Source organism: Notothenia rossii (assembly GCF_949606895.1).
Source record: "Notothenia rossii genome assembly, chromosome: 2".
Taxonomy (NCBI): Eukaryota; Metazoa; Chordata; class Actinopteri; order Perciformes; family Nototheniidae; genus Notothenia; species Notothenia rossii.
This window is the reverse complement of record NC_136904.1, coordinates 57,987,922-58,015,863: the sequence shown is the minus strand read 5'-3', so window position 1 is coordinate 58,015,863 and position 27,942 is coordinate 57,987,922. Positions and strand designations below refer to the sequence as shown.

Below are 27,942 nucleotides of genomic sequence, written 5' to 3'. Positions count from 1 at the left end.
TAGCCATTAAGGGGGCCCTAGAGAGTCTGCAGTACTATCTGCTTGGGCGTGAGTTTGACCTGGAAACCGACCAGCGGGCTCTCACCTGGATCAACTCCATGAAAGATCACAACAGCCGTCTTACCCGTTGGTACCTCTGACTCCAACCGTTCAAATTCATTATCCGTCACCAATCTGGAAAATCGAATGTAGTGGCTGATTACCTTTCCAGGTTGCCGCACATCACCAACCTCGGGGAGGGGGAGGATAATGTTACGGAGCGGATCACAGAGTGACTGACTCCGCCACTGACAGCCGCAGCGGCGACACACACACACACACACCAAACATTTTTCTGCTCTCTTCTGTTCGTCAATAAATAAGGTTAAATCATCACTAAAACGTCCACCTTTTCCCCTTCCTTTCTGTAGCGCGACCATAAGTGCACGCTTGTGAGTCTACAATTATTTAAAAATACATTTAACTATATTACACAATACTTACGTGGGGAGCGGCGGGTGGAGTTTCGCCGCCGTCTCCCCAGCAAAGGGAATGTGGAAAAGACGGAAAAGACTTCCGTGATTTAAATAGGATGTCATGAACCAGGCAATTTATTATTTATTTCGCGTTTATTAATTATGGGGAATGATTGTGTTAAGAGATAGGTAACCTGTGTATGTTTGGGTCGGATAGTTTCCTCATGTTTGAGGGATTACATTTATGTTGACAATGTGGGTTTGAGATAATTGTGTAACCGGTTGACGGTAAGCCTGTGGGGAGGGGCTATGGGTTCAAAACGGACGGTGTTGGCCCTGGAAGAGTCATTTGGCAGAGTGTTGCATTGAAGGCAACAGCTAGGATGTGTTTAGAGGGACAGACAACCTAATTTGGTAAACTTTGATTTTGTTTATTTAAGTTATACTGTTTCCCTTTTGTCAAACAGTATATATAATATTTGTGGCTTTTATAAATAAAGTGTTTTGGAGCTTAAACAACCGACTAAGCCTATGTATCGAATGGACGAATAGAACCCCGTCACAGTTACATTGACATATAAAGTCACTTATGCCAATACTCTTTTTTCTGAAGGGGACGTGCATAATGCTATCACGACACGACACCTGTCATTAACAAGCACGAGTCAGCATGGATGTTTATCACTGTTGTCATTAATTGTCATTTGATACATTTTGAGGTCCTGCTAAATTAAGAGTAATCATTATGTAATGGTATATCTAGCCATTATATGATGGGTTGCACTACTGAATTTTAACATAAAGTTGGTTCTTCAAAGGGCATTTTATAACTCCGTAATGTAGAAAAGAATAAAGATAACAACGAGTTGGATGTTACATGGTGATAGTGGTGGTAATAATGATAACATGGAGCAAGGTAAAGAATAAAATACACATATTAAAGTATTGCGCATTGTTAAATATGATTGCAATGTCTTACCAAAGTTGTTGATTTGTACAATTCTTCTTTCCCACTTTGGCATTCTCCTGTTTTTGAGAGCAAGTCTTAGTACCGTGTTGGCCTCAACAGTCTTGTGCTCTGTGAAAAAAAGGGCCAGAATTAGAACTACTTTAGTTTGAAGAAAACTGGAAGCTGCAACACTAACAATGGAGAGTTCTGAATCACTTATTCATTTCATTTCCTGCTAGCCTATAAGCTGTTGAGAAATGATGAAAACATGTATGTCAAGTTTAGTACAAAGTACAAATCAGCATAGCAATTAAAGATGTGATATATGATGAGAATAAAACAAGTAACTTCCAATGGTGAGCCTGTGTGAGTGGGGGAAGGGTTGGGGTCAGAAGTACTGTAAACATCTTCTGTTGACTTAGCGCTTTATCTCAGCTGATTTTAGTCACTCAATTTCCCAACATTTGATTAATTCTCTTTTTTGGCATGCTCATGCTCAAAACATTTGCATCTACAATACATAACTATACCTAATGGAATTTGGTAAAAATAACTAAACAGTAAATAGGTTCTTAGTACTGAGTACTTACTGGTCATATCACTCAGTCTATGAAAAGTAGTTCTGGGTATTCCAGGACCTGGAGGGAAAAAATGAAACTGTATCACATATTTTTATCAAAGATGTTAAGTGTTTCTGAGACAGTGAACCTGAAGAAATTAAAAATAATAACATATCATACATTGATGAGGCAATAGGCTGCAGATTGTACATTTGTATGTAATTATAATGTTCTGTTAGAACTCTTATATGTGAGATAAAGACAGAAGAGATATTTTGTTAAAATAATATTTCAGCCTGCATGAATAAATACATGTGATACATCGAATCAACTTAGCAAACATGATGAATGGAGAACAATACAGAACATAATAAAGGTACAAAGAGTATTTATTAATGATTTAACCTTTGTGTATTCACATCTTCCACTGCACTTCAACTTTTATTCATGTACCTGTGTTATTCATGTTTTATTATCTTAGCTTTTTAATGTTTATAATATGTTTTATGCTCTTAATGTCTTTCATTTTTGTAAAGCACTTTGAAGTGCCATGCCTTGCCTTTGTGACAAAATGAACAATTTGAGTGTGTTAAAAGTGAACCAAAGTAGAAGCTGCTGTGAGTTAGTGTCACACAGTGATGATGTCACGGCCGGTCACAGTGGTACCTCTGCCGTTCAGCAGGACGTTCTGATACTGAGGGCTGATGGAGGCGTCGTAGTACGAGCACTTTGATTTGAAGAGAGCGCAGGAGAGGCACTCTTTATGAAACGGGTCCACAGTGGAGACTCTGTGAGGATGAGAGAAGCTGATTGAAATCTTCTCACACAATCAGTGTGTTTCTAGCTGGCAGGATAAGACAAACTCAATGAAAATGTGTTTTTAATGTATGGAATTTAAGTATACATGAAGCTAGGAGAGACATCCTGTGTCTGTGGTCCTTAATGTGTACGTGAAACAGACATAAAAGCATATTTACATAATATTCTCTGCATCCTGTCATTTTCTAATGGTTGAGAGTTGGCTGTTGCTGATTGGATCAAATCAATTCCTTAAACCCTCTTCCTCCGTGGTTTAATGGCAGCTTTATCGCCCCCCAGGTGTTTATCTGTATGGACCAACTCCTCATATTCAAGTAACAGGAGTTCATGGAAATGCATATTATTTATTTTCTTTTGCAGGTTTACAAAAATAGTTCTTAAATGTCCACTTCAATCAGATGGAAACTACTCTATACAACTCACTTGTTAGGGCAAAACGAAATAGTTAAAACCATGTTGTTCTCTAAAATGACAATAAAGATCTCATTGAGAGTGGTTTTGATCCAACTCTCAGCAAAAAAGCTAATAACTGAATTCCCTAAAATGTCAAAATGTTTGTCAATAAAAACAATACTTTTTCCACATCTAATGTATGTGGATATATTACCTGTACAATTGTTGTTGCGTTGACCCTTCCTCTGAACTCAGAAAGTATCTGAAAAACATAAAATTAACCTTTTATTACCAAGTTTATATTGGATTATACATAAATATACCACTTTGAGTTGTATGGTGTCAATAACTGCTGCTTACACTGAGTGTGTGTTCTCATCATAGGCCAGAATGTGAGACACCTCCCAGCTTCCTGAGGTCAGGAGGCGCAGGTTGACCTCTTGACCTTCAGACTGAGGAGCAGCACAGCAGGTTAACATCACCTCACATGCCCTACATGCTGAGGTTTTCTTTAATTTCACCCAGCTCTTACTTTCAATCTCAAACTCTTGTTCCACTCATTATCTCTGGAGAGATTAAATGAGTCTGCAGAGCCTCCGGTTCATCTAATGTACAACTCTCATTCAGTTATTCCTAATCCACTGGTGTTTCAGTAAATGTAGTAAGAATATCATTTATAATAGAATCATATGAACAGTATTAATAATTTAAAGGCATTTGGGAAAAATAAGAGGACTAAAAGAAGAAATACACATTTAACAGTTAAAGCACCTCAATGAATGGATTCATTTCATTACAAGTTAGTGGTAGTTTTACTTGGTTAGAGATCATGGTGATGTGGTTGAATGTCCCGTGGCCACCTTGTTTTAATGGCAAAGTGATGAAGAATGTTGTACAATCCTTGGAAAATACTGGCTCTTCATTCTGGGAAAAAATGATAGAAACTGCCATTAATAGATGTTGCTTTGTAGAACAACAAGCTCCTGGAACAAGGAACCAGAAACAGTTGCACGTTAAATGTTTTTATTAGTGGGTTGAATGGAAATGTAAAACACATTTTCATGTACTGAGTTCAAAAAGCTACAGGCTGCTTTCTAGCTTTTGTAGTTTGCCATGAGAAGACATATCCTGCTGATGTGCAGGTGTATGTCAGTGTGTAGTGTCTCTACTTTAAAGAGTCCTCTCCTGCTGATGTTCAGGTGTATATCAGTATGTACATGTACAGATGTAGCACTGAATTTCAGACTCCAGCTTACAGCTTCCTGCCTACGACCTGCCAAAGACCAGTATAGAGGAATGTTAAGCCCTCCCACTATTTTCCAAGAGGGCGTTGCCAGATTTTCAATTTCAGGTTTTAACCAGGAGATAGCGCTTCATTCACAAATACAGAAAGACAAGTTTCATGGACTTTCAGTTGTGTTTTGAAGAGCATTTGAACACATCAATATTTTAGATCAACTAAAGTATATCTAATCCTGTAATTCAATAATATATAGTCTTTATATATTAAATAATCATAATTATAATGTAAATGTTTACATTACACTTCTTTATTTGTTATGGTCATACTTTAACCTTTACAATCGTTTGCTTTAATATGCAGTATATTTTTGTGTTTGCTTCCTCCTGCTCCCTTTCGGACACATACTGTATGATTTATTATTATTATTAATATGAAGATATTATTAAGATAAGATAAGATGTTACTTTATTGATTGAACATTTTAGTTTAGAATGTGCTGTCCCACGGTAATTCAGAAGGCTCACAGGTCACATTCCAACCATTATTTAAAACAATAGGTGCTTTCACACCGTCTACAGTTTGATTTGTATATAGGGAGCTCTGTCAGTTTTCGAATTACCCATTTGCTTTCGGGGAGCCCTATTTTGCAGAGCACATCCTGCTACTAAATATGTCACACGCACGCTCTGTTGACTGGCGCAGCAGCGCGGATGCGATCAATTGCTATAAAAACACTCTTCTACTAATACAGACGGTGTCACTATGCCGGCGGATGTGGCCGTTGTTGAAGCCTCTTCAGGCTCCGCATCGGCAGGCCTCTCCCTCGATGTGGAGCTGTCAAACTCGACCCTAACGCCGCTTACAGCCGGCCAACTAAAAGTTGTTTTCCGTTCACGTTGTCATTTTTAGACTCCTTCGCTTCTTTGCTTGTGAATCCAAAAGCTGTGACGCTTGGCTGTTTTCGTTTTGCCATATTTTTTATTACAAAGCCAGAGTTAAAAAAATATCAATATGAAGATTTCAAATACCGCACCGGCATCACCGCCATAACCATAGCAACGCAAGTAAGAATGCAGCGCCGCCACGTACAGATGGCAACACCCAGACATATTCACAAATATAAAACAAATATTCAGAAACTGTAATGAACAATAAATATTATTTATTTCAAGAACTGTTATTTACAGAAACTCAACATTTCGAATCTGTGTGACACAAATATGCACGATTGTTTGGGCTCCCCCTATTTATCTCAAAGTCAGCCTTCAGGGGAGCTCCCTCCCTCTTCGGGGGAGCCAAGCTCCCCTAGCTCCCCCCCATTTCGAACAGTGTCTGTGGCTGAATGGCCAGCGATTAGGTGCGGCGCATTTATCATCGGTGATCAGAGCTAACTGCCTGCCGTCAGATTTCATTTAAAAAACAGATCTGATTTTAAGACTATTTCTGCGCTCATAAAGAATGATAAGAATAATAATAATGCGTATTGAACTGGTTTAATTAATTAGTGAGTTTATTTAACACTAGAACCGCCAATCGGGTCAATTTGTGTGATGTGTGTTGTGTGTGTGCAATGTAACTTTTTTTCAATAAAATATTAAAGTCTCCCAGTCCGTGACTTTTCCTGAAAGTGTGTTATGTAGCACCCTATGTTGTTAAAAATTGCATTCTAATAGCAGGATTTGACGGGTTTAGGTAGGCCTATACAAAAACCTCTGGCGGTTCTAGTGTTAAGGTAATAGGTACAGTAGAAGCCCTTTTTTATCAGTAACGAATTTAGCAGTTGAACATAAAAGTCAACTAACTGAGGGTCACTTGCAATGACAGTGTTGTGTCTAACTGTAAGCTTGTCACTCAGAGTAACCTACCGTTAATTTAGCTGCTGGAGAAGAAAGATCAAGGGGGGAGGGGGGGAGAGAGCTGTGGTTGATGGGCCATTAGTTGTGTAAATACACAGCTGAGAGCTGCCGTTTCATTCAGACTGTTTAAAAAACGGTAACAACGGACTATTTTTCTTAGCGGATGCATGTCAATTTAAATCAATACATACAACAATTTTTTTAATCAATACAACTCCAAAATTAATTAATTAATTTTTAATTTAAATCCATAAAAGCATTTAAATTAATATTGGGAGTCATGTCGTTACTTTGTTGAGAATGTGGCCGTGTAATAAGCGGGATAATTTGCAGCGACTTGTTCCTTATGGGGAAAATAACACCCGTCATGTGTGTGTAGAGGTGTGTGGTTAAAACACTTTCATGAAGTGAAGGAGGTTTTCCTTCTATAAAACAGCTGTGGGCAGCAGTGAGTGTCAAGGACATGAATTCATAGATCAAGGCAGACTGGTGCACACACTCTCCTGTCCTGCCTACACTGGCAGGACAGTAGGCGACACGCCCGTTCTAAGCTGTGTCCCTCACTCCTCACATCCCAAGCATCCCCAAAAAGTGTATTATGTTGTTACATCTCAGATGTTATGTTTCAGTTGTGCTCTGTCTAGTTTCAGTGATGCAAACTTGTCACCTTTCGGCGAAATTCGCCGTTTTGAGTCCAAAATAAGTCGTTTGTGTGATTCATGTAGATCTGCAATACAAATATTTTGGGGGTATGGGGGGGGTCTGGGACCCGGAGTAATCTGCGGCCGTGAGCTGTTATTTGCCATCATGACACGCATGGTGTTCTTTTTTTATATATTATAATGAAGTACGAGCTGTGTGCTCGAGTCTTCCTGCCTGTCGGCTCTGCTCATGGATGTATAATAAGGCTCTGCTGCTCCGAGATGATGGTCTAGCTTCAGCAGCTACATTACCTACGGGTGCTTTCGTTAATATTAACTGTGTGTCCGGAGTCACTGTGGCACAGACTGGACCGCTGGTGAACAGCTGTTAGAACGGGCCGTTCAGGTGTTCAGAGCAGAGCTCCTTTTCGGAGCGTCAGAGCGTGATGTGAAATGTAACGTTTTTCTGTGCCAATATTATTTAAGGAATCGTTGAGCTAGCTAGCTAGCATACATTGTCACTATCTGCTAACGTTAGCTTTAGCCTTCTATTTCTAATAGTTTTTTTCATAGGCTATAAACAGAGGTGGTATAAGTATATATATATTGTACTTGAGTAAAAGTAGAAGTACTCAGGTCTTGTACTTAAGTAAAAGTAGAAGTACTCAGATCTTGTACTTGAGTAAAAGTAGAAGTACTCAAATCTTGTACTAGAGTAAAAGTAGAAGTACTCAGGTCTTGTACTTGAGTAAAAGTAGAAGTACTCAGATCTTGTACTTGAGTAAAAGTAATAGTCCCAGAGTGTAGGAATACTCTGTTACAGTAAAAGTCCTGCATTCAAAATGTTCCTCAAGTAAAAATAGAAAAGTATTATCATCAAAATATAGTGAAAGTAGCAACAGTAAAAGTAGTCATTGTGCAGATTGGTCCATTTCAGAATAATATATATGATATGTTTTAGAATGATTGATCATGAAAGTGTTCTCAAAGCTGGTAAAGGTGCAGCTAGTTTGAATGACTTTGTATACTGCAGGGTAGCTTGTGGATTTACTCCAGGTGGAACTAAAGTCGGAATTAACACTTGATTATATTTCACATCATTCATCCACATCTGTAAAGTAACTAAAGGTATTACATGCATGGAGTGGAGGAAAAGTACAGCATGTACCTCTGAACTGTAGTGGAGTAGAAGAACAAAGTAGCAAAACATTGAAATACTTAAATAAAGTACAAGTATCTCAAAATTGTGCCCAAGTATAGTACTTGTTGAGTTTATGAACTTAGTTACTTTACACCATGTGGCTATAAAGATAAAAAGACTTAAGCCTTGCACAGAGGCATGAAAATACATTTTCAAAATGCTCAACAGTGCTGCCAAAATTATAAACTGACTGCTATACAATTTAAAATAAATGCTTTTATATATTTCTATTAGATGTGACTCTTTGGCGTTTCTGTTATTATTAACACTGCTGCTTTAGTTGTTCTGACTGCTAAAATCCTCTATTATTCCGTGGGGTGGGGGAGCCGGGGGCTCGGATCCTTGTCACCTTTTTCATACCTGATGAGTTTGCATCCCTGTATGTTAAAAAGCCTCAGTCACCTTAATTCATGTAATAAAAACATCTCAGGTCAGTAACACTCGAAGCTAAATGTGCAATACCATGTTCAGCTATGTTACTATTTATAATGTTATTGTTGTTACATCAGAATATGTACATATTGGAATGATTTCTTAACTTACAGTAGGCTATTTTTTACAATGTGTGTTGGAAGAATTTATTAAATTACAATGAATATTGTCATTGTTGAAGGCTTTTAGAGAAGGGTGAACTATAAGCCTGAATTACATAACATTTTATACCTAAAAACATAAAAGCCACAATAAATAAATCACAATTATTCTAGTTATTTTTACCTCCCGTATTGCTTTCAACCCACCAGCTTTTATGGTGTTGTTACGTCACTAACTGTAAGCTTGTCACATACAGTCTATGGTCACTCAGAGTAACCTACTGTTAATTTAGCTGCTGGAGAAGAAAGATCAGGGGGGGCGGGGGGGAGAGAGCTGTGGTTGATGGGCCATTAGTTGTGTAAATACACAGCTGAGAGCTGCCATTTCATTCAGACTGTTTAAAAAACGGTAACAACGGACTATTTTTCTTAGCGGATGCATGTCAATTTAAATCAATACATACAACTATTTTTTAAATCAATAAAAACATTTTCTAAATCCATAAAAGCATTTCAATTAATATTGGGAGTCATGTCGTTACTTTGTTGAGAATGTGGCCATGTAATAAGCGGGTAATTTGCAGCGACTTGTTCCTTATGGGGAAAATAACACCCTTCATCCAGATGAGGATCCCTCTGCTACGCTTTGGGATCCTGATCGACCGACGAAGCTCCATTAAAATATACATATTTTTGGTGAATTACTGAGTTCAGGAACGTTAATAACGTTTTAATGAAGTTGAATACAGTATATTCATATGTGTCAGTCATTTCATGTCAATTCGGCGAACATAAACATAAATGATCGTGGTGAAGATGATGATTAAATTAGGATTAAAAATCGAGAGCCGGGCTGCATTTCCTCCCGTTCGTTTTTTTTCGAATAACAACATTATTTTGTTAAATAACAACATGGTGATGTTTTGTAAATGATTACATGTCTCTTATTTAGCACAGTAGTATGATATCCGTGACATATGGATCTTAACAAAGTTCCGCTGTACATCCAGCGTACTGTATCTGACTTTATTTCACATGAGCTCCAGTGTGGAACCCCACTGCACCCCCTGGTGGATCAATGATCCATTGCAGCTGGCTTCATTATAATTACATTTATCTATCACGGGGGCGGTCTCAAGTCAAGCTGGAGGTTTTCCCTTGAGCGAGGGTAGATCACGTACCAATCACGGCCCTTGCGTTTCAAACTGTCTGAAATGAATCGCTACATCTGTAGTGTCTCTACTTTAAAGAGTCCTCTCCTGCTGATGTTCAGGTGTATATCAGTATGTAGTGTCTCTACTTTAAAGAGTCCTCTCCTGCTGATGTTCAGGTGTATATCAGTATGTAGTGTCTCTACTTTAAAGAGTCCTCTCCTGATGATGTTCAGGTATATATCAGCATGTAGTGTCTCTACTGTGACATATCTCCATGCTTTAAGGTTCAAAAACCTCTTTATTTGTCTCATACTGCCTGTGCTGCAGCACCTCTTTTCACCCTCTGGTGAAACTCCCTCTGGAGGGAACACAGGAATGTTAGCCTTTGCAGACCATTTACATGCACAGATACATATAGAACACACTACAGGAAAGGGAACAGCCCTAAAGCAAACGACTGCCTCTTTAATACATCATACTTTGATTAAAAAACCTCCCTGTTTTCTGATCTGCTCTACCCTTAAGTAGCTCTTGATGGATTTATTTTACTGCAATTATTTTTTTACTCTTGGCTGTTATTTCAGATTCAGAAAACTTTCCCTTAGAACACTAACATTGTCCTTAACCCAGTGTTTCTCAATATTTCCAAAATGTGGTGTTGTTCTAATTGTTCAAATAAGTTCACTTTCCGCACTTGTGGTACACCTCAAAAATTGTACAATTATTTGTGTATAAATTTACTTTTGCTAAACAGTGAATTTATTGTTTTGAAAAGCTCAACATTATCTGTATTTATTTTGGTGACATTCATATCATTTTATGGCTTATCTGTACTGTTTGAGAAACAGTAATAGTAAGTAGCGCCAAGGTGGAACCTTTGGCAGGTGGGCGGTGACGTCTGGGTTATCTTAGGGGGGACACTTCCGCCCCCTCCTCAGAAGCAATCCAGACGATCAATCGGATCCTGTGTCTAATTCTTGCTGCTGCACTTTTCTATTTTCTACAGGTCAGTACATGATCAAAATGATCGATGTTAAGTTGTGTAAATGAAATATAATGTTAGAGATGTTTAAGAGAGTGTGTCAGAAAGTTTTGAGCATGTTTGACATAGTAACGGTATTTTAAAAATGCTAAACTGTCTGCAACTATAGATGCCATTTTCGCGGGCTTCAGCCGCACTGTGTGTAAAGGTGACCTGAGCGAAGGTTCGCAGGCAGGTTAGCTGCTGCGCACGGATAATCTGTTTTGTTCACCTGAGTGAAGTCTTGCAGGCACATTGCCTTGTTTTTTGTTTATTAACACTGACAGTGTATTTATGTGAGCTCCATAATATGTTATATTTGGTAAAGATAGATATATTGATAGAAAGTATTATTTGATAGCGTTATGTGTTTATATTGTTTATTGTTGAATTTCTCCTTGAGATACAGTAATTGACTGTGACAGATGGATAACTTAAATGGAGAAATGTGATATGTTTGTAAAGTACAGCTATTTGAACTTTGAATTTTGAATGAGAAGCAATCCAGACGATCAATCGGATCCTGTGTCTAATTCTTGCTGCTGCACTTTTCTGTTTTCTACAGAAATCATTTATTGTTGCTGTGGTACCCAAGCTTTTGGGACCCGTAACACATTTTGGGGGCTCGTTCTGGGATCTGTCTTCACAAATCAAGGGGAGAAGATCCAGAGATATCAGAACCACGAGGCCAAGGTGACGTGACTGCGTCTGTGATGAAAGCTGGTGTGTGTCCACGAGGGGAGAACAGAGCCAGGAGGGTCTTCATTCTGCCAAGGGAACCGCACTGCTACTGTGTCGAGCCATTGTACGTCATGTCCATAGCACGCAAATAACTCGCTTGGAGCATCAAAAAGAAACTGTTTAATCTCTCAGGCATCGAGGTCTACCAGCTTGCCCGAGACATCGCAAAAGACAGTTCAGGAGGGATGGGAACGATTAATCGAATATTCGAAAATTATTCAGGTATTCGAATAATTATTCATGTCTTCGAATATGAGTTATGAATATTTGTATTCATTTTTTTTTTTTTTGGGAGTGATGCCTAAGTTGATTACATATTATCAAATTGAATAATTCAATGTATATATATATATATATATACGACAGAGGTCAAACGGTTTAGAGGTCAAACTATGCCAAATTAAACTTATATATTATATTATATATATACCTGCAACCTCCGTTCCAGCTGAGAGGGTCTTCTCTACAACTGGGCTGATTGTGAATCGCACATGAAAGCTGTAGGCCTACAGCTGTCAAACTGTGAGAACCAGTTCAATAAATTTGACAAATTCGACTTGGTTTCTACACTTATTTGAACATGTATGTATTTCCAAAAATTATTGAAAAAAAATTGGGTAAAAAAAAATAAAAAATGTGAAAACATTTTTGAAATTATTTTTTTTACCCCATTTTTTTTTTATAGGATATGTACATTTCGGTTAACCGGTTAACTGTTTTTTGGGGGGTCGAATAATTGAATATACATTTGCTTTCAAATTCCCATGTACACACGACTTAGAGTCTACTGATGAAGACGGTTGGGTGGACTATATCTTAACTTATATGCAGTCTGAGGAACTACTGAGTTCTGAAGATGAAGGTATGAGTCATTTGCTAATGTTAAATTACCTCGTGTGTAATATCATCCATAATGTTGATGCAGATTTTGTCACAAATGGGGTAACACACAAACAGAACACATTCACAGCTTCACCTGTTAGGGAAAGTAATGCCACTACATCTTCACATGCTAACAGTGACATGTTAACTGCCAGACATAGTACTGCACACACAACAGTAAATGTTACACAACCACACACCGACATTAACACAAACATAACTACCCAAAGTGTAGAGCAGCTCCAGCTAATGCACGATGAGCTAGGCAAGAAGCTACAACATCACAAAGATATGGCAAGCCCAGCACGCAGTAAATACCAGAGCATAGGTGAGCCAACACCACAACACACCACATCAAATCACAACACACAGAAGGTTAACACTGAGAAGATGGTTTCTTTAAAGGACTTACATTATCTCCAGCGTAGAGAATTCAAGGTACACGACGGACAGATTGGAGACCAAAACTCTGAAGTAACATATAGTCACATCTCCGAACAGATAGACGAGGGAATCAAAGATGGCTTCTCAGAGACAGAGGTTATCCGAGGTGTGCTGAGGATTGTTAAGCCAGGTGTTTTCAAAGACATGCTCACCAATAAAGAAGAGATAACAATCAGTGAACTCAGAGGATTCCTCAGGTCTCACCTTGGTGATAAGGCCAGTACAGAACTGTTCCAGGAACTCATGTGTGCAAAACAACATGACCAAGAACCACCCCAGCAGTTCCTGTATCGCATGATTGGACTCAAACAGAAAATTATCTTCCAGTCAAGACAAGCTAATGCGGACATTCGCTACGACCCAAAAACCATTCAGGAGGTTTTCCTTCATACTATTTACCAGGGTCTAGGATTCAAACATACAGACATGAGACAGCAACTGAAATCAGTTCTCTCAAACAGACAAGTTACTGATGAGGAAAATGTCAGTCAAGTAATGAAGATAATCAGTGACGAAAACGAACACCATCGCAGGTTAGGTTATGCTTCCAGACCAAAGGCAACACATACACATAGTGTTCAGGTTGATGGTGGAGAGCAGATCAACAACAAGAAGGAACTTCAAACAATACAACAGCTCAGCGCTCAAGTGGAGAACTTAACAAAGATGATGGCAGCTTTGATGGACCAGCAAAAAGCAGTGATACAAGCGACCCACTCAAGGGTTTTACCTCCTCCCACATCAGGTCAGCTTCCTCTCACAAGGAAATGTAAAATCCCCCTCTGTGTTAACTGTTAAAAACAAGGCTTAGAGGCCTGTAACCATTGTTTTGTGTGTGGAGAGCTTGGACATCGTGCAGTTGGCTGTTCAAAAAGAACTAGGCAGCCGGGAACAACACTCACAACAAAAACAACATTACAAGAAAGCCAGCAACAACTGCTCCAGAGAGACACTTGTAACACCAGAAAATATCACCCGCACTGCACCGCTAATTGGTAAGAAAAGTCAGCTCAAATGTTTAATCAGTGGCTATGCAGTAACAGTGTTATTTGACTCCGGATCACAAGTAAGCCTCATTGATAGGTCCTGGAAGAAGACATGTATCCCAGATCAACCAGTACGACCACTGGCCGAACTCCTTGAACCAGATGAAACCCTTGATCTGTTTGCTGCAAATGGACAAGAAATCCCATATGATGGCTGGGTTGGGATGGCAGTCAACCTCGCAGGAAATGAAAACCCAAACCTCACAATACAGTTCCCCTTCCTAATCAGTCAACTTCCCCTCCCTCAACCTCTACTAGGCTCAGATGTTCTCAGAGAGATGATAAATGGACAGGTGTCCTCTACTAATGAGCTTGACATGGTTATCAGCCTCTTACGCAGAGCACTCGGCGTGGAAGAAGAACAGCCAATGGCTATGGTTAATTATATTCAGGTCCAAGAGACACCAAGCCACAACATGGCCACAATCAGAGTTGGTAGAGATGACATATGTATTCCAGCAGGAAAGACAATGCATGTAAGGTGCAGAATACCGCCTAGCTTTGACACATCTGACCCAGTTGTCCTATATGAACCTTCAGAAGAGAACACAACTCTAGAACAGCTGGTGTTGGAGAAGACCTCTTAGAGATCAGTAAAAGCAAATGGCCACTTATCGCAGTGCCAATTTCCAATCATACAAAGCATGAAATTGTTCTCCCAAAAAGAACCACATTGGGCTCCATTCAACACATAGCCAAAGTCATTGAGTTGGGAAAGACAGAGACACCAGAGGTTGAAATACCACAGATGACAACAGTGAGAGCTGAAGTAAACAATGTCACCATTCCTACAACAACCACAACTGCGCCATGGCAACCACCTGTTGACCTCAGTCACCTCACTGAGGAACAGCAACGGGTGGTTGAAGATATGCTGTATGAGGAGTCTGCAGCTTTCGCACGTGACAGCAGTGACATTGGATGTATTCCCTCTCTTCAGATGCCAATAAGGACCAAAGATGACATTCCAGTTCAGAAGGCTTATGTTTCAATTCCAAAGCCGCTGTACAAGGAAGTAAAAGAGTACATACAAGATTTGATAGTGAAAGGATGGGTTGTAAAGTCTAAGTCTCCATATGCTGCACCTGTTGTGTGTGTGAGAAAGAAAGATGGGTCATTGCGCCTGCGCATTGACTACCGACTGCTCAACAAGAAGACTGTGCCAGATAAACATCCGCTTCCCCGCATTCAGGACTTGATTGACTCGCTTGGAGGCTACAGCTGGTTTACCATTCTAGACCAGGGCGAAGCATATCACCAGGGCTTTATTGCCGAGGGTTCAAGGCACCTGACTGCCTTCACGACCCCATGGGGTCTATATGAATAGGTCAGAATGCCCTTTGGCTTGTCAAACGCACCAGCAGCCTTTCAAAGAAGCATGGAGGAAATGCTCGAGGAGCTCAGGGATGAGTGTTGCATCCCTTATCTAGATGATGTCCTCTGCTTCTCTAAGTCTTTTGAAGAACATGTTGAGGTGCTGCGACGTGTACTGAAAGCTCTGCAGCGTCATTGGGTAAAGTTGAGACCAGAAAAATGCAAGTTATTTCGCAAGGAAGTAAGATATGTTGGACGGCTTGTGTCTGCAGACGGGGTAAGAGTGAATCTGAAAGACTTCGAGGCTGTGCAAGCACTGAAAGAGAAGACACTACAGACTGTAGGTGATGTCAGGAGGCTGCTGGGTTTTCTGAGCTATTACCGAACATATGTGCAGGATTTCTCACGAATAGCCAGACCACTATACACGCTGCTCCAGATAAAGTGGCTCACCTCAAACCAAGCCGACCAAGGGTAAAACAAAGGGCCCTCAACTGCCTTCACGCACCCCAGTAGAGTGGAACAGAGAGCACCAGCAGATCCTTGAACGTCTCATTCACATCCTAACCAACCCACCAGTGTTGGCGTATCCAGACTTCGAAAGTCCTTTCACACAGATGCCTCTCAACTAGGTCTTGGAGCTGTTCTTTACCAGAACCAGAATGGAAAGATGAGAGTGATTGGCTATGGGTCCCGCACACTACCACCAGCCGAACAGAGTTACCATCTCCACAGTGGGAAGCTTGAGTTCCTGGCCTTGAAATGGGCTGTATGTGATAAGTTTAGAGACTACCTCTATACTGACAACAACCCTTTGACTTACATGATGAGCACTGCTAAGCTCAATGCAGTGGGTCATCGCTGGGTAGGGCAGCTTGCAGACTTCCACTTTGAAATAAGGTACAAGCCAGGCAGACTCAACGTCGACGCAGACACTCTTTCTCGTTGTCCCCTTTACATTAACACGTACATGAGTCAGTGTTCAGAGAAACTGTCAGAAGAAGCAGTTTGTGCTACCTGGGAAGGTAGCAGGACAGCCGAACAAGGAGAAGTTGCATGGGTGGCAGCACTGAACATCTCATCTCAACAACAAACATACACAGAACCTTTCCCAGTTATCGACCACAATGAACTGGTAAGCGAGCAATGGAAAGATCCTGCCATTGGGAAAATATTGCAGTTAAAAGAGAATAACGCAGAAATGACTGAAGAAATACGCAGAACTTTGGACAAATCGACCAGGAAAATCTCAAGAGAGTGGAGCAGGCTGTACTTGTAAAATGGCCTCCTGTATAGGAAGACGCTTGGTTGCAAACAGCTAGTCTTGCCGACTACCTATAGGCAGACAGCCCTCACTCACCTGCACGACAATATGGGACATGTTGGTATAGAGAGTCTTAAGCCTTGCAAGAAAACGATTGTATTGGCCTTATATGAAAAGGGATATTGAAGAGTGCATAACCAGGAAATGTCATCGTATAAAGCAGAAGAAGCCAGCTTTACATGACAGAGCGCCCATGGGGCGACATCAAGTTCACCTCTTGAACTTGTCTGTATTGACTTTCTCCACCTTGAGACCAGCCGTGGAGGGTACGAGTACATTCTGGTTGTTGTCGACCACTTCACCAGGTTTGCCCAAGCATACCCCACAAGAAACAAGGCAGGCAAGACGGCTGCTGACAAAATATTCAATGACTTTGTCCCTCGGTTTGGATATCCAGCTAAACTCCACCATGATCAGGGAAGGGAGTTTGAAAATGAGCTATCAGAGCCCTCAGACAGTTTTCCGGAGTGAGCCATTCCAGGACCTCCCCATAACACCCGCAAGGCAACCCTGCTGAGAGGTTTAATCGAATCCTGTTGCAAATGCTCCGATCACTGGGCGAGAAAGAGAGAGAGAGCTAGAAAGATCACCAGCATCATGTCGTTCATGCATACAACTGTACCAAGCACGAGTCGACGGGTTACTCCCCACACTATCTGTTGTATGGTTGTTACCCACGACTTCCTGTTGACCTACTTTTCGGGTTAGTAGCAGAAGACGAACCAAGGACAGCCAGAAGTTACGCCGAAAAATGGGCAGAGAAAATGATCGAAGCATATAAGATAGCTAGCACCAACAGCCAGAAGTTGAGTGCTAAAGGCAAACATTATTATGACAGAAAAAACAGAGGTTTGACTCTTCAGCCAGGAGATAGGGTCCATGTCCGTAATCTCGCTGAACGAGGATGTCCCTGCAAGTTAAAGCCTTATTGGGAAAAGGCAATCTACGTCATCAGAGAACAGCTTGGTGATAACCACGTCTATAAGGTGAGCCCAGAGACAGGGGGAGGTCGCATCCGCACTCTCCACAGAAACTTGTTGCTCCATGTAAACGACTTACCTGTAGAGCCAGTTGTCACAAACGCACCAGCCAAACCAAAAAAGAGAAACATCAAGACAACAAGACCATCAAACACGATTGAACAAAGATATGATGATGACACAAGTGAATCAGATGAAGATGAAGCTCCACGGTATTGGCTACGTATGCCAAAAAAGGAACAAGCCAGGCCTCATCTAAGGGTTAATTGTGGGACACAAAACCCACCTGAGCAGATAGAAGTTTGTGTTGAGGAAACAGCTCCTGTTGAGCCTGAATCTGAAAGTGTTACTGAGGAAGAACAAGAGAGACAAAATGAACAAGTGCCAAGCGCTGGTGAGCCTCAGCCTTACAATGAGCAAGTTCTGTGTCACTCCGATTACCAAGAAAGACATGTCCAAGAGACTCAGCCTGCACTAAGAAGATCTACCAGAGACTGACGCCCTGGCCAGATGTTCACATACACATCCCTAGGTCAACCGACCTACCAGCAACGTGTCATGATAAATACCATAGGGACACAGCCCACAGTCTACACTCACCAGTATCCACAGCCATGTTTTCATTAATTTCAACAAGCACCCATCATTCCTCTCACATACCTACCATACAAATATCCTATTTACTGTTATTGAATGGTTAATAGACACTCACACATGGGTACCTAAGGTTCTAGTATTCAGATGTTGGGGTATCCCACAAGGTTAAATGTTTTGTATATTGTTGAGAGTTTAAATGACCAAGGGAGTATAATTGTTTTAAATAGGTAGTGTCAGGAGCCACTTTTGTTTGTGGGGGAGTGTGTGGTACACCCCAAAAATTGTACAATTATTTGTGTATTTACTTTTATTTATTTTTGCTAAACAGTGAATTTATTGTTTTGAAAAGCTCAACATTATCTGTATTTATTTTGGTGACAATCATATCATTTTATGGTTTATCTGTACTGTTTGAGAAACAGTAATAGTAAGTAGCTCCAAGGTGGAACCTTTGGCAGGTGAGCGGTGACGCCTGGGTTATCTTAGGGGGGACACTTCCGCCCCCTCCTCAGAAGCAATCCAGACGATCAATCGGATCCTGTGTCTAATTCTTGCTGCTGCACTTTTCTGTTTTCTACAGGTCAGTACATGATAAAATTGATCGATGTTAAGTTGTGTAAATGAGATATAATGTTAGAGATGTTTAAGAGAGTGTGTCAGAAGGTTTTGAGCATGTTTGGCATAGTAACGGTATTTTAAAAATACTAAACTGTCGGCAGCTATAGATGCCACTTTCCCGGGCTTCAGCCGCACCGTGTGTAAAGGTGACCTGAGCTAATCTTTTTTGTTCATCTGAGTGAAGTCTTGCAGGCACATTGCCTTGTTTTTTGTTTATTAACACTGACAGTGTATTTATGTGAGCTCCATAATATGTTATATTTGGTAAAGATAGATATATTGATAGAAAGTATTATTTGATAGCGTTATGTGTTTATATTGTTCATTGTTGAATTTCTCCTTGAGATACAGTAATTGACTGTGACAGACGGATAACATAAATGGAGAAATGTGATATGTTTGTAAAGTACAGCTATTTGAATGTAACTATGTGAACTTTGAATTTTTAATGAGAAGCAATCCAGACGATCAATCTGATCCTGTGTCTAATTCTTGCTGCTGCACTTCTCTGTTTTCTACAGAAATAATTTATTGTTGCTGTGGTACCCAAACTTTTGGGACCCGTAACACACTTAATTAGAAAACGTAAATGACAACATTATCCGAGGGAATGTAAGCTAGCTAATAGTGGCAAAATGTTAGGTTGCATTCACATCAGCAGAGGTCCCATGGCCCAACTGCACCGACGTGCTCCCTCAGCGGTGCACAGCACTCCTAATGGTTGCAGAGCACTGATCAGATCATTTCAACTTTGAACTTGATTGCCACTGACTTTTCGACGCAAACTAATTCAGCGGCGCAGGCTAGCAGGGGAGGTAACCATAGAAACAAAACAAGCTAGCTGCTTTCATTGCAAGACCTTGCGCCCAGCATCGCCGTGAGCTGAAAAAAAAATCATGTATAATGTTAACGGAGATTTGTTTACAACCTGATGACATTCAAACATAACTTATATTATTGGATTCAGACACACATTTAGTGCTACCAGTCCGACCAGTGTGTCCCAGTGCATTATGAGAATAGATGCCTTAAACCAGGGGTTCCTAACCCCCGGGCCGCGGACCGGTACCGGGCCGCAAAATAGCTGTGAGTTTATTGTAATATTTGCAGAATTATAAATATATAAAAATATTTGCATCATTATGTTCTTTTCAAAAAGTGTTTTTCGCACCTATAGCAGTCATATTATTTCATCCAGTAGCATAGTTAAACTTCCACCAGAAAACAGTTGAAAATGGCTTGCATGATGTTCCGAGGGATTCGGCGGCTCAGCCTAAGGTCTCGGCCTCTCGTTCGCACGAGAAAGTTACTGTTGCGCCAAGTAGGAAGAGGAGCGCACAGGAGACAACCGTTTTATTGCAGACTGTTATCTTTATTTGGGGAAATGGCAGTGCATACATTATTTGAGATATATTTCATACTCTGACTTCATTTTAAGGACATGTCGGGGGTGTAGAGATATTTGTTTGAGCACCGGATTGGCAAAACAGGAGAGTCTGTAAACCAGTCTGCCTTGATCAATGAATTCATGTCCGGGACTCTCACAGTGTCTGCTGCCCGCAGCTGTTTTATAGAAGGAAAACACATGCACACACATGCGCGCACACACACACACACACACACACACACACACACACACACACACACACACACACACACACACACACACACACACACACACACACACACACACACACACACACACACACACACACACGTGTTGTCACGATACCAACATTTTGGTTTTGATACCGATACCAAGTCAAGAATTGCGATTCCGATTATTTTTCGATTATTTTCTTTTATTATTTTCATGATAAATAAAATTGTAGTTTATCTGTTAAGTGTTTTCTTACAACATGGTCTCTTCTTTATACTAGAGTTTATGTGATTTTTTTGATAGTTAACTTTATATGTTATTAACATGTAATAGTACAGTAATATAAATAATTATTGACACAATGTACATTGCAGATGTTAGAAACATTGGTAAGTTAGCTAAAAAGATAGCCATATTAGACAGTTATCATTGCCATTAATTGCCTCGTCAAACTACGAAAACGTTTGTTTGTCACAAAATAAATTACACTTGTTTGACTTAGATTTGATGGCATGGGCTTGAGCATGATGTAATTATGTTATCACATTCGCTAACCTGTCTGTCTTTAAATTCTTTAAACAGCTATGGATGCCGGTCGGCGAGGTGCTTAGCAAAGTTTGATGTGTTGGCTCCCTTGGTTTGCAGGGATCTAAAACATGTCTTACAGACAGGCCTCGTGGTGTCCGTAGGCTTGCCATCACTGTCAGATATAGCTAAAATACTTCCAAATTACGCTTCTGGCGTCTTTTTTGTCAACAAGCCGAGGCGCAGCAGCAGTTGCACTCCCACTTGCAGCCATGCTTCTCGTTTTCTCACATGCTCTGGCAGCTAGCGCGTGCACGAGAGAGGGGAGGGGCTTAGAGCGTGCTGGAAAGGGGCGGGACTGCAGGCCCGGCTGCAGTGCAGGGAGCGGAAGCAGAGCGCTGAACAAACACAGCTCTTATTAAAACAGCGCTTTCTCACCGGAGTACTTTCCCCCATCATTCTTAAAGTACCGATACTAATGAAACGGAGGAATTATAACGTTTTTAACGGCAGGGTATCGCGGTACCTTTCAAGTATCGGTACACCTTGCAACACTAACACACACACACACACACCCTGGCGACCGGACATCTCCTTCATAATGCGCCTTCTCCTCGTTTTCCAAGCATCCACTGGATTGTCCGTAAATCATATAAACAAAACCAACACGTTAATTTATCTGTTTTCCTGTTTTGGTTAAAAAAACTGAATAACGTCGGTTTTTTGGTTTTCCGTTTTTCTGTTTTTCCGAAAAACCAAAAAAACGGACACCGGTTCTTTTTTTGATTTAAACATTGTTAATATGTTTTGGATGCATATTGTTCTAGTATTTGTTCTGGTTGTTACATACAATTAGTCTCTGTTGCTACCTGCTGGTGAGTAAATATTCAAATTAAAAACCGGTCCGCAATTCTTTTTTAATGTATCTGACGGTCCTTGGTGCAATACAGGTTGGGAAACCCTGCCTTAAACAGTTCATTCATATACTAATAAAAAGGGTTATCAAAGATAATGGAGCCTCTCTGAACACTCACCTGATGATCGAGCCACTTCTCTGAAGTCATCACGTGTTTCTGAGTTGGGAAGTTCAAGTCAGTGCAAAACTTATATCATTCATTGTGGATGATTAAACAATTATCAACATTAAAATCTCCTGACCTTGGTGCAGTCTCCCGTTGTGGCATCACACAGGGACAGTATGGACATGTTCTGAGCTCGGTTCACCCAGCGCACACTCAGCCTGTCCGGCCTCACCCACTTCACCATGGTGACGTAGTACTCACTGGGAAAACACATAGTAATACTAATCAGTGAGCACTATGATGGGAATGTACAGTGATTCAATATCTATGAAGGTTTCCTGGCTATGAAATGTTCTCAGACAGAAGGTTGTCGCCCTGACCATTGTCAGACAATTATCATATGGATACTAGGGTTGTAATTAACATGCTGTGCTTCCCCTTCTGTCTCCCCCCCACACTTCTTGGGACTGTAATGTGGATCCCCTAGCTGAGACCCCCCCCCCCCCCCTTTTGTCTCCTCTGTATAAATAACATTGCGTTATGTGTAACAGGGTCAGATTTCTTAAGCACACATTGGTGTAGGGTTATCTGTCCTTTCCAGCAGGAACTTTGATGTATTCTGTTAAATGCTATGACACAACTTTGGTTTAAGCTTGTATATTTGTTATTTTCTTACCGGAAGGTGATTAAGTGTGGAATTTCCACCACAAGCACTAACTAATACAAAAATACTACTAAGGTCCGTCCTTCCTTCAGCATCAGATTTTACAATCACCCTGGTAGACCCCCCACACATATAACAACAAATACTATAACACCCCTGTTGCAGAATACTTCTTATCTGCAATATAAATAGTATTCATAAATATTATATATTTAATGGCACCCCTTAGTTAGATCATTACATTTGTTTTCTGTAATAAATATGTATTTGTGCAATATTTACTTGAACCTTTACATACTCTCACCTGGCTGCTAGCTCACAACTGTTACTGGTACTGGATGTGCATTTTGTAAACGTTGTAACTTCTACTTGTATCTTTAATATTTATATGCATGCCTCTTATTTAATATTAAGCTTTCTTTGGCTCTTTACTTGCTGTAACAATGTAAATATCCTCTCTGTGGGACAAACAAAGGTATTCTGATGGTGATTCTGAATAAGCATATTTAAGATGTGTGTAATCATACCTCTTTTCAAAGCTGTCAGGAGGTCTAAGCTCAGTAGTCAGGGAGCTGCCGTCCAGAGTGACCACATACAGTCTGACAGTGGGGTTGATTTGTCCCATCTGCAGGGAGAACAATACAAACGTGCAATTACATTCAAAGGCCTAATCACAATGGATGCAATACCCATGATGCACTGCATCCACTGTAGCGATAACAATAAGCAGTGAGCAACACTTCTCTATTCTACACGCCGTTGTCTATTTTTATATGCAGCAACTGAACAATGGCAGAATGGGCTTCAACAGAGAATATAATGAGAATATGAAAGAGAGAACAAACTGAGCTGTTGTTTAGTGTGCAGGCCCTGGGGCAAGTCAGTTGTTTTCCTTCGCTTAAGCCCTTCTCAAAAATAGAGCTCATTACTCTACATGACAGGGGACATCTCCGAAAAACAACATAAACTGTTGCACAATGCAGTATCTATTCCAAACCCTACTCGCTTATTTTTATTGGTCATTGTTAGTGTCTTCTTCAATCCTTTCCCTTTCTTTTGGAGGTATAATAACTTTTTAGAATAGCTCTATTTTGTTCTGCTGCACCCATTTTCTTTGACAAGTAATCACCGCTTAAAGTGATGTTAAATGAGAGGATGAATGGCTATCCTTCCCCTGCATTCTAACACAGTGCCACTACCATCTGCATACATGCAACCATTAAAGACACTGTATGGATAAGCTTTTACACAAATACCTTTCCAGGATTATATGTTTAGTAAATGCTCATTTTGGCACTTAATATTTTTTTTTCTACTAATCATAGTCAACAAAACGACTTTGCAACCATAAAGCCACCTCCCAGAGATAATAAACAAATCCTTAAAATGTTGGATGTTTATTTTTAAAATGTTCTTGTTGTAACCAAGGTTACAAATTGAAGAATGCAATATAAACGGTGCAAAATGTCATCAAAATGAATTAGTTCATTTAAAAACATTGCATTATACAGAATGTAAACTATTATGTGAGTTAAATGTCAACTTGTAATCTTAATATGATTTAACTGTACAATTGAAGGTATAAATAAACACTACAAGATAATCAGGGTACTGTACTTGCAATAAATCTTAGTTACATTTATGAATTGTTTGGATAATTGTTTTTTATTTTTCTTTAAATCCTTGTTTCCTCCAGTAATGGATGCTGTAAAACAGGGGTGGGGAACCTTTTTCCTCTCAAGGGCCATTTCAATTTTTTCAACATCCTCCGAAAGCCGTACAAATGATTGACCTCTGCTTAAAAATACAAAAATCACAGCCCATTCATTTCGCCTTTCTTTCACGCTGTGCAAAGAAAAACCAACCTCTGAATCCAGATATCTTGCCATGACTCGCACATGCATGCACGTGCACGGTTGTGGCATGACCACCAAAACAGAAAGATGGACACAAGATGTGTGCAAATGTATTTAGTTTCCTATCCATGTGATGGGGGACTTAACTTCCTCTAGGGGGGTCCGGGGGGCATACTCCCCCGGGAAGCTTTTTTTTTTTATGTTGAAGTTAAAAGCATCAGTCTGGAGCAACATTATGAGATCTATGGATACATCTCCCAACACCCATATGGAACAGAACTGAAAGCATATTTATTTTTCTTTATGGATATTTTACAAATCACTCCCCTTTTAAACTGTATTCTTTTTTATTAATAACAACTTTTTTATACTGTCATATAGTATTTTATATAGTAGTTTACTTTATTCTCTTATTTGTTTATAACTATAATGATCATAATAAAGATGTGCCTTTACCTCACTGGTTGTAGAAAAAGCCTCCTATAGTCGTTAGCATAGCTAGCTAACCAGATGCTAATAACAATAAAGTTATTGACTGTATGATCAGTATGACAGATGAACAGATTGCCACTGGGTTTAAAACTAAAGACACAGCCACGCAGAAACTGCAGCATGTGTACAGCTCCTTATCTGAAGTGCCGGAGCCGCGTTCTGGTGCTCTCCGTCAGAACTTCACCCGTGTCAGACGAGACATATACCACGTGTTGACACGTTAGGCTCGTGTTGTGTTCAAGGACCCTGACCTTGGCCAGGAAAAACAGGTACTCGCTTGTTTAATTATTTTGCGGTCAAGATTTCTTACATTTTTTTATTTTTTGCGTGTGTCTATAAATTACCTCGAGGGGCGTATCAAATGGTCTCCGGAGGTTCCCCAACACTGCTGTAAAATGTGCTGCAGATATCCATGTGCTCCTCTGAATGAAATGTAATACATTTGGTTCCCAATTTATTTATTTTGGTCCAAATTACAGTCCCAATATTTCGGTCCATTTCCTTCAGCCTCTGCAGCACTTTGGGTTGAATTTGAAGTTTTATGTCGCACCTGGTGTTACGCTCTCCGAGCGCTTTACAGGAGTGAACCCACAATACTGAACACTGACAATAGGAGACAGAGGTTATGAAGCCAAAAGGGTTTAATATCCAAAAACAGGCTTGAGACTGAACTGAAGAGGGGATTTATAATCCAACTAGTCCAGGTTTGTCTTCAGAGCTGGAGCGGAGTTCTGAAGCCAGGGATCTCGGTTTCACAAGAGTGAGCAGACTGGAACTGGAGAGCGGGGAAGCACGGAGGAACACAGCTGGAGGGATGGTGGCTGGATGCGGCAGGCAGAGGAGCAGGTTGATGGATACAGGACAGATAGTGAACAAGGTAAGAAAAGGTTTTGCTAAACTGAGTGACCAAGACGTTTTACCAATGTGATTAGATGACGAACTGATGAATACTGGATGAAAAAACTGGGTATATATGCAGATGTAGGTGATTGGTTGCAATCAGATAGATGAGCAGTAGCTGAGGAGGTGAGTTGGCGGGAATCGGAATTAGGTCAGCCACGCCCAGCCAGGAAGACAGACATACCTCATTCAAACTGCATCCACCAAACAATATGATTTATCTCTACCTCCCCAAAATAACCAAAATCTGAAACGGTGTGAGATGTCTTTTTTAGCTGTTCTGTCGTCATTTTCTTCATGCAGTCAGTCAAAATTAATATCAATACGGGGCGTTTCTTTGACTATTTATAGGCAAATATTGGCGTGACGGGAAGTCCGCAAAAGCTGCGCAGCATTTCGAGTTGATTGTGTTTTATAAAGGGAAGGGTACACAGTGTTTTATGAATCGGAAAATGTCTGTGCGTATTTATTTGCTTTGTCCTACGTAAGCAACCTTCCCATGCAAATCCTACGCAAAGCTTTATAAATGAGGCCCCAGGACCTTACCAACATATCCACCAACTGTAAAATGGTTAGCATTACATTTATTTGGATACAACTTCAAAACGTGCAAGAATCCTGCAATTACATCGATTTCACAAAATTTGAAAATATATCTTTCAACACTAAGAAATGCTTTGCCGTTTTATGTGCCAATGTGCTTTGTCTTGTGAAGCTTCACAGAGTCACTGACACGAGTTTGACTGTAAACTTTTATTTTTCATGTTATTTTCAAATGTCAAAATTGGTGGCTTCAAAAAACCCTAATCACTAGTCATACATCCTAATGTTATCTCTTTAAGCGCTGACACATGAAGAATACTCCCCAGGGCAATACTGTGTTTACGGTGTCACTGAGATACACACAGTGACAAAAGCAACAGCATCAATGTCCTCAGACACTAAGGCGGTGTTTACACGAGAACGAAACGTGTTGTATCTGCTACTTTTCTCTCGCCCATAGCCCGTTCGTTCACACGAGGCCGTAACGGAACCGCGGAAGTGGACCCCGCAAACGATAACGGGTCCCAAGGTGGATAGATCTGCAAACGGAACGCTCTGGGGGGCCAAACGGCTCAGTGTGTACGCCCTATACGATCAATTCCTGATAACGATGAAGCCATAGCCCCACCTCTGCTGCTCACTGCTTTAGCATGGTCAGTAGCTACTGTCAGTATAGCTACTGCTAGTGCTACTGCTACTGACCATGCTACACATTTTAGTGCAAAATCTACAGCTCCTCTACCACAACCATCAGCAACAAGTGGACATGGAGAATTACATGAACTACATGTTGCTAAATCTACCGCTGGGCATAAACAGAAGGGCAACCATGGCAACCATGCTCGGTCTTCTTCGCTGCTTTTGGTTTATTTTGTGGTACAGCGCCACTTACAGGCCCGGTATATGTACTACAGCGTTTCCAGTGGTCTCGTGTGAACGGACACGTTAAATGAGCCGAATGCGTGTGAACGGAATACTTTTTTGATAACGAATTTGGTCCGTTTGCGCTCCTGTGTAAATGGGGTCTAAAGCAAGGAGAAGGCAATTAAATATGTGCTTCCAGGGCTCGACATTAAGGGCTGCCCGATGGCCCGGGGCCATCTAGTATTTAGCTCGGGCAATGAAGCCTCACCTGCTGGTTGCCCGATCGGGCAATCTATTATGCCAGTATCATGCAGCTCGCGGATCCAGTAATGAGTGACCCGACAGTAAAACTAAACATATCTACTAGTTTAGGTAGTTTGAGAGGTAATTAAAATAGCTACGTGTGATATTCTAACCTGAAGTGTGTGTTTTATCCGCTCACCGCTGCATATGATCATGCAGAGCTGCGTGTCGACATGGTGTCGACTCGTCAGCAGCAGCTGATATCTCTCTCCCGTCAGATTAGACTTCACTCACGTTTATGTCTATATTGATCAGATCTAGCTAGTTCTAGTTAATGATAGGACTACCTGCTTATTAAAAGACACCTAAACAATAAGTATCGCTATGCAACTGGGTGAGGCCACAAAGTATAGCGCAGCATAATGCATTTGTTTACATGCCCACCGGAACCCCGAGGCATTA

The 27,942-nt window shown here is 40.6% G+C and overlaps 1 protein-coding gene across 2 annotated transcripts in view; it reads right to left on the bottom strand.

Annotated features, from left to right (window-relative positions):
* LOC307028837 (inactive dipeptidyl peptidase 10-like) overlaps positions 1 to 27,942 on the bottom strand; it is a 500,108-nt gene that overhangs the window by 40,171 nt on the left and 431,995 nt on the right. For both annotated transcript variants that reach the window (XM_079664182.1, XM_079664183.1), the window contains 9 exons: positions 23,110 to 23,207; positions 22,055 to 22,178; positions 21,931 to 21,969; positions 3,993 to 4,100; positions 3,537 to 3,628; positions 3,391 to 3,438; positions 2,631 to 2,752; positions 1,995 to 2,042; positions 1,435 to 1,533 (listed from right to left, as the gene is read on the bottom strand). In XM_079664182.1, coding sequence (XP_079520308.1) covers positions 1,435 to 1,533; positions 1,995 to 2,042; positions 2,631 to 2,752; positions 3,391 to 3,438; positions 3,537 to 3,628; positions 3,993 to 4,100; positions 21,931 to 21,969; positions 22,055 to 22,178; positions 23,110 to 23,207 — 778 coding nt within the window. The remainder of the gene's footprint in view (positions 1 to 1,434; positions 1,534 to 1,994; positions 2,043 to 2,630; positions 2,753 to 3,390; positions 3,439 to 3,536; positions 3,629 to 3,992; positions 4,101 to 21,930; positions 21,970 to 22,054; positions 22,179 to 23,109; positions 23,208 to 27,942) is intronic.